Source organism: Urtica dioica, chromosome 8 (genome assembly GCF_054948205.1).
Source record: "Urtica dioica subsp. dioica isolate 48M chromosome 8, U.dioica_male_clone48M_v1_H2, whole genome shotgun sequence".
NCBI classification, from domain to species: domain Eukaryota; kingdom Viridiplantae; phylum Streptophyta; class Magnoliopsida; order Rosales; family Urticaceae; genus Urtica; species Urtica dioica.
The window spans coordinates 8,117,529-8,125,031 of record NC_142763.1 but is presented as its reverse complement, the minus strand read 5'-3'; the positions used below and the strand labels follow the sequence as shown (position 1 = coordinate 8,125,031).

General features: G+C 38.2%; 2 protein-coding genes across 2 annotated transcripts; both read left to right on the top strand.

Moving 5' to 3' along the window:
* The first annotated feature begins 617 nt into the window (after positions 1 to 617).
* Positions 618 to 3,294, top strand: LOC149387800 (clast3-like protein). The gene is made up of 7 exons (XM_089624177.1): positions 618 to 757; positions 857 to 1,022; positions 1,429 to 1,487; positions 1,690 to 1,808; positions 2,074 to 2,314; positions 2,432 to 2,543; positions 2,910 to 3,294. Exons 1-7 carry the CDS (start codon positions 695 to 697, stop codon positions 2,975 to 2,977), a joined length of 828 nt encoding a protein of 275 aa, XP_089480303.1. The 5' UTR covers positions 618 to 694; the 3' UTR covers positions 2,978 to 3,294.
* A 2,432-nt stretch (positions 3,295 to 5,726) lies between these two features.
* On the top strand, positions 5,727 to 7,443 carry LOC149387799 (allene oxide synthase 1, chloroplastic-like). The gene has a single exon (XM_089624176.1). The coding sequence runs from the start codon at positions 5,827 to 5,829 to the stop codon at positions 7,267 to 7,269; it is 1,443 nt and encodes a 480-aa protein (XP_089480302.1). The 5' UTR covers positions 5,727 to 5,826; the 3' UTR covers positions 7,270 to 7,443.
* Positions 7,444 to 7,503: the final 60 nt, after the last annotated feature.

The following is a 7,503-nucleotide window of genomic DNA, read 5'->3' as shown; positions in this document are numbered from 1 at the left end:
TTGTTTACTGTTTGCAGCTTCATTTCTAAAAAGTAACTAAACAGTTAACATGTATAATCGTAATAAAATAAATTTAAAGCTATTTTTATAAAGGATGATGTAGTTAAATAGCCAATTTAAAGTTATGAATTTGTAAAATAGCAAAGATTTGTCATATTAGTGAAATAGTAAAAAAATGTGCAGTAATTTGGTTTCAATTTTTTTTTACCCCAAGATTACTATTTTTTTTAAGTGATAAATTGTTTATAATAATCGTCAAAAATTTTAATCTTGGTTGTCAAAATTTTTTTAAAAACATAAATTTGGCTAATTTGCTGAAAAATTGAAACTTTGACTATTTTGCTAATTAATAAGTTTCAAATGACTATTTTGTACCATTTTTTCAATAAATTTAAAGCTATTTTTATAAACGATCATATTGAAAAAGAGTTATTTTGAAATTTCCCTATAGTTATTGATTATGGAGATTTTCTTAGCTCGCTATTCTTGAAATTTTCCCTTGATCTCGATCAAATAGCCCAGTTTTCAACCGAGGCCGATTGAAGGCCAATTTAAATTTCGGAAGGCCCACGAAACGAGCCCAAACAACCTTTTTCTTTCTTCTTCCTCAAGTTGAAGTATCCCTACAAACCTCAACGATCAGACACAGAGAGGGAAAAAGTAATAATAAAAAAAAAAAAAAAAAAAAACTGAAATGGAATTCGTAGTCGATGAAGATGGAAAAAAGGTTCAAGAAAACTGTTCCACACTCATCCTGGTTAGTTCTTATACACCAAATTTTTCTTCAAATTTTCAATATTTTATCTTCGACAAGTCTTTCCGGTGTTAATAATTGATTTTGAGCTTTTTGTCTCAGCCAGCGTTGTCGATCGGAAATGTTGGCCAGTTATCGATGGATCTTCTGATCTCGACGATGAGAGCGGAGAGAGTCGGGTTTTTGGACAGTCCTTTTGTTCTTCCTTGCGTCGGAAATGACGCTTTTGGCCCTGTCCCTCAGGGCGACCTAGCTCTTCCCCTTGAAGGTACTCGAACCAGAATCGTTATGGATTTTTAGGGTTCATGAAACATCAGCTTTGATAAAAGAACTAGCTCACAACATAACATTTAGTCTTAGCTTCCAAATAGCCGTTTTATCCCGAAGTGCCAAACTTGCTATTTGACCTACAATAGTTCATAACATTTGAGCCTTTGCTAAGAAAAAACCTTCACAGTTGTTTCATTCAAAAGGGCTAAACTTGCTATTGGGCTGCCATTAAGAGACTAGAATTGTGAATCTGCTATCTCGCTGATGGTTTATTCCCGGTTTTTTTGGTATTGATCGAATTATATATTTTCTTTTAAATTCTCGTCTTTCTTTATAATCAGAACCAAAGTCACGCGTAGTTTGTATTAGTCGTTAAGAATTTATTTATTTTTTATTTTTTGCAGCTTATGAATCACCAGCTGATGCATTGACTCTAATTCAACAAAGATCCCCAGTTGTTAAGGTGAATTTAAACTAACAAAGCATCTGGCTTTTAAGGAATTTCGTCGATTATTCTCAACTGAACCGGGATGTTTTCTTTGTGAATAATTTGCTGGAACAAATAGCAACTCGTTTTTTATTATGCAACAAGTCTTTTGGCTTCACCTTGTAATATGGTTACACAGAAAAAACGTTTCTGAGGTTTTAAGTGGCCATTGAAACAGGGAATGATGATTGAGTTCGCTAAAAGCTTGGCTGATTTTGCGGTTGCTAGTGGAAAGAAGCATGTGGTTTTGCTGTCTAGCTTAGATTTCGGAAGGTGGCAACGAATCGATACATCAAGGTATAATAACACTAATTTCATTTTAGATCACTGATCAATCAAATATCTTTATCTAAATTCCAGACAAACCTAGTATCGTGAAAAGAGAGTCTTTGCCTGCTTTAATTTTTAAGGCGTTTATCAAAACCTGACTCAATTGATAAAGTGAACCAAACCAGATGTATTACCGGTTCTCTTTACCCTTCCAATATTGTGATCCGTGCTTGAGAGTATGGTATTTTCTTTCTATTTTCCTATGCTTAATCTAATTTCTGTGCTGTTCCAGTGGCTCTCAGATACATTACTTGTCTGGCACCGGTAACGATGGAAGAGACAATCACTGCGAGTCACTTGGATGGAAAAGATTGCAAGAATATAGCCCTGATCAGAGGAGATGGAAATATCTTACTGACTTAGCAGAAGGCAATGCAACGCTCAATGAGCTTGCCCTTTTAGAAGACGAAGAAGAATGTGAGGATGATTATTACCCGAGCTTGCCTTTTGCTGCCCTTTACTCTTGTTTTAAGGTAACTCTTTAGTCGCGCTTTTTCACATTCGTTTCTTTTAAATTAGAGTATACTCTATTATGAGTGCATATATTGGCTCAATCAAATACCCGGTGCTTATTTTATTTTATCCTGAAGGCCAAAGGCTTGAAAGTCACCTGCTTATTTCGCTACTGCTCCGAGGGAGACAACATAGCCGATGCTTTCAACTTGGCTGAGGCTACATGTAATCTTTTGGGTGTCAATCCTGGTAATTTCGACAATTCGTTGCTTCATTAAGTTTATTTAAGATGTGTGTGTGTATTTTTTTCACAAACCTTTTTAAAACGAAAAAGGGATAAACAGTTAATTGCCTCGTCAAATTTTTCTACGAAACCCTCCTTCATAAAAACTAAAATTGGTGTTCAGAGTCGCATTTAATGCTAGCATTAATAAATCAACCATTAACATGATGTTACATTGCCATATACATTCTGCGTGTAAGTAAGGAATATGTGATTCCATTTATTCAACGGTGTTCCATTATGTTTTTTTTTTTTTTTTTTTTTTTTTTTTTCGATCTTTTACTAATCTGTTATCCTTTTCACTAATGTCTGTGTGCTAATAATTTTGACAGGGAAGTGGGTCATCCCTTATTCATGGAACACCCTTTATGGGCCGCCACCGGACACGTCCATGTTTTAGGGCGGTCAATGGCATTTGACCTCTAAGATTATTCTTGTTTTCTATTTTTATTGTTTTGTTAGTGTAACTAGTTTGGTTAGTTGAGAATGTTTAGGTCTGTATTTCAGAGTGGGAATTGCGGATTAAAGAAAGTGTACAAGTTTTTATATTCGTCTTTTTGGTATGATCTCAACCAAACTATTCAAGATATATGAACATCATACCAATCTTAGTCTTCCCAGCGTGCTTTTGACCGAAGATAAACCTTATCAGAAATAAACGATACAACGCAATGTAAATTTATAATCAATAAACAGCACAGGGAAAGTTCCAGAGAAGCAACCGGCAATAAAATGAGTGGAAGTTAGGAATTGAAAAGAGAGAGAGAGAGAGAGAGAGAGAGAGAGAGAGAGAGAGAGAGAGAGGCGTGAAATTATTTTGTTTATAGTTTGAACTTTGAAGAAAGATTTAAAACACAAATATTATATTTTTAAAACATTATTTCTGTAATTTCCTATTATAGTTTTAATAAACCCTTTACCTTTAAAACATCGGTAGAGACTAGAAGAGAGTATTCATCCTTTCAATTTATCTATGATATATTCGCTAAAAATATAATTATCTTTATAAATATTTATGCTTATATTAAATATTACCATTTGCATATAGAGCAACGTCATACATTTTTATCACCATTGTGTCATTGCACTAATATAATAATGAAATTATTATTTGTTTATGTTATCGTCATGAATATTAACATTAGTCATTATCAGTCTTGTATGTTAATTTTTTAGTGGTATGTATTTGTGATTTTTTTATTTAAGTAAATAAAAGCATAAAAATGCGTATCAATAGAATATAATTAAAATGAAAATTTTAAAATAATACAACCCCAATAAAAGCAATTAGAAAATACTCAATGAACTACTAAAACCAATTATTGCTCTGGTCGATTAGGCCTATAAAATCATTAAAAATACGAAAATGATATTTATCAACGACCGCTGACGTTGATGTGTGAGAGAGGGAGTGAGACCCACATGTTAGGTGGATCTCACCTGTATTAGACAATCAGCTGTCAATGGCCGCTGTTGTATATGAGTCCTCTTAAAAATATGGCCATAGTGGTAGCTAGCTTGGTCTAGCGGTAATCTCACACTCACCTCGACAGAGAGGTCATGGGTTCAAGCCCCCATGGGATGCAGAAATGCATGCCCCCTAGGATTTATTCTAATAAGTATGTAATCTTGGCCAATAGTACCACCTACTATGTAATCTTGGCCGATAGTGCCACCTGCGCTTTGCACTGCTAATATATCATGTAATCTTGGCCGATAGTACCCATACTAAAAAAAAAAAAAAAAAATATGGCCATAGTAACCAGGAGCAATTTGGCAATTATGTTGATTATGTATTGTAGTACATTAATATAAAGTTAACTTAATAACTGCAATAATTAACTTTGATATTAAATAATGTAGCAAATAACTTTGTCATATTTTATAAGTTGATTTCATGTATTATGTTTGACAAGCTATCAACGTTCTATTTTTTTTTTCCTTAAGGAAGCTTAGTTGTGGGTGGGGATTGAACCCGCGATTTTCACTTTGAAAGTCGTGTGAAATTATCAACTAAGTTTTGCTAGGAATCACATCAACGTTCGATATAATATGAGATATAAACGACTAATATGAATACGGCTGATATGCTGATATAGCCGCCGGTCAAGTGGCCTACTTGTAAAAAATAAAAAAAATTCCTCTAAATATGTAGAGTGTTTATCGTCTCTGTTTAGGTAGGAAAATATTTTATATGGCTATTTGATGAAAATGTATCACTATTCTCTATATTGCATTACAATTTTGTTATGGTCTATATGTTTATTTTACTCATCAATACACATTTTTCCCCACCCAACGTCTGCACCTGTTTTCACGGATGCCTTCCAGGATTTAAATAAAATAATAGTCATACGTTTCAACTATATTAGATTTCTAAGCGTAAGAAAATGTCAGCCTTTTCAAATTTATACTTGCGAAAGGATTTGTGAACACAATCAAGAGGATAGACACGATCAGTTTGACGAAAAAAAAAGTAAACAAAATAAAAGTACGACTATATATATATATGCACATATATATATATATGCATATATATATATATATGTATGTACCAACATCTATAGATAGTAGGATTAATCAACCATGATAATTTTCTCCTCGTAATTAGTTTTATAAGATTAATTTGTAAGGGCATACGAATTGCTCGAGTGCAATATTGAATGCATCAATTTGATTATTCGCACATAGAGACTTCATAATCGGGTAGCATAAACAATGCGAATTCATATCGAAGGGATATTGTTCACAATCCCTAAGCTCTTAGACTTTTATTTACAGTCCTATGGTCACTTCTACGTTAATTAGGTTTTACACTTATAATAATACAATTTGTAATTAATAATTACGTAGAACTAATGTGAGTTTTAAGTCTTAACTAACATGTAATGTTAGTCAAGGCTAGCGCGTTTGTCTATTCAGGACTGAATCAACTCTCAACCACAATCAAATTTTTATATGTATAACGTCCACGACAAGCAAGCTCGACGGTGAAAGCAAGGGTATAATTCTCCGAATAATAATCAAATTAATCTATCCGCGCAAGGAAAGAAAAGAGCAGTCAAAACAACGAACATACATTACCAAATTGATCTATACAAAAACTTCTTTATAAATACACCCAATAAAGGCCCCATCTAGAGATATACTATCATTATTTCTTTCGCTTTTGAGATCACAAACCAAGCTGAGCTTATAAGAATTTTATTCTCACTCACGTGCATTAAGAAAAGAAAAGAAAAAAAAACCATGCAAAACCCTAGCCATGAAAAGCCTCTAAGAGAAATCCCGGGAGGGTATGGCTTGCCGTTTTTCGGGGCCATAAAAGACCGGTACGACTACTTCTACAACCAAGGCCCGGGCGAGTTCTTCCGGTCGAAAATGGAGACATACAAATCAACCGTTTTCCGCACCAACATGCCTCCGGGCCCGTTCATCTCCGGGGACCCGAGAGTCATCGTCCTCCTCGACGGCGCGAGTTTCCCGGTCCTCTTCGACACGTCAAAGGTCGAGAAACGGGACGTCTTTGTCGGGACCTACAAGCCCTCGTCGGGCCTCACGGGTGGGTACCGGGTCTGCTCTTACTTGGACCCGTCCGAGCCGGCCCATTTCGCCCTCAAGAGCTTCATTCTCCACCTCCTCGCATCGAGGCACAACAAGGTCATTCCGATCCTCCGAGCCCGCCTCGACGACCTTTTCGACGCCCTCGAAAACGAGCTTTCGGAGAAGAAGAAAGCCGAGTTCAACGCCTTGAGCGACAACGCGGCGTTCAACTTCGTTTTCGAGCTCTTCGTCGGCTCGAAGCTCTCGGGGACGAAGCTCGGGTCCGACGGGAACAAGCTCGTCGACAAATGGCTGTTTCCTCAACTCTCTCCCCTCGTAACCCTAGGCCTCCCGAAATTCGTCAACTTCTTCGAAGACCTAGCTCTCCGCACCATCCCCGTCCCGTCCCTCCTCGTGAAGCCGACCTACTCGAAGATCTTCGAGGCCTTCCGCGGCTCGGCCTCGGCGGTGCTCGACGAGGCCGAGGAGAAATTCGGCGTTGACCGAGACGAGGCATGCCATAACTTGTTGTTCCTCGTCGGGTTCAATGCCTACGGCGGGTTCAAGGTCCTCTTCCCGAGCGTGGTCAAGTGGGTCGGGCTCGCCGGAGAGCCTCTCCACCGGCTTCTCGCCGCGGAGGCCCGCGCCGCCGTGGCGGCCGAGGGCGCCGGCGCCGGCGTGACTCCGGCGGCTCTGGCTCGGATGAGGCTCGGGAGGTCGGTGGTGTACGAGACCATGCGGATCGAGCCGCCGGTGCCGTTCCAGTACGGGCGGGCCAAGAGGGACTTGGTGGTGGAGAGCCACGACTCGGCTTTCGAGATCAAGAAAGGAGAGATGGTTTTCGGGTACCAGCCTTTCGCGACGAGGGACGATAGGGTTTTCGAGAGGGCCGGGGAGTTCGTGGCTGACCGGTTCGTCGGAGAGGAAGGAGAGAGGCTGTTGAGGCACGTGCTGTGGTCGAACGGGAGAGAGACCGACGATCCCTCGCCGGAGGACAAGCAGTGTCCGGCGAAGGAGTTCGTGGTCACGGTGGCTAGGGTTTTGTTGGCCCAGTTTTTCCTCAGGTTTGACACGTACGAGGTTGAGGCTGGGACTTTGCTTTTGGGGTCCAAAGCCACGATCACGTCATTGACAAAGGCCTCGTCCTGATGAGTGATGAGGAGAATTTAACATATATATCTGTATACATATATATGAGATGTTTGTTTTTATATTGTATTTACATTTATGTTTAGTGAAGATTGTTTGTGTGTGAGGGATATTATTAATCTCTTTTTATTCTATAACATATTTGTTTAACAATTTATTGCATGGTTTTTTTTTTTTTTTTTTTGTTAATTTGGTTTTTCTTCTTGTTGTTTATTCCTCAATTAACTTATTCAC

Bases quoted from the DNA above. Each gene is read 5' to 3' on its own strand.
- LOC149387799 (XM_089624176.1), top strand. From the start codon at position 5,827: ATGCAAAACCCTAGCCATGAAAAGCCTCTAAGAGAAATCCCGGGAGGG.
- LOC149387800 (XM_089624177.1), top strand. From the start codon at position 695: ATGGAATTCGTAGTCGATGAAGATGGAAAAAAGGTTCAAGAAAACTGT. The intron at 1,488-1,689 runs GTGAATTTAAAC...CCATTGAAACAG, and splicing joins AAAGATCCCCAGTTGTTAAG to GGAATGATGATTGAGTTCGC. The intron at 1,809-2,073 runs GTATAATAACAC...GTGCTGTTCCAG, and splicing joins CAACGAATCGATACATCAAG to TGGCTCTCAGATACATTACT.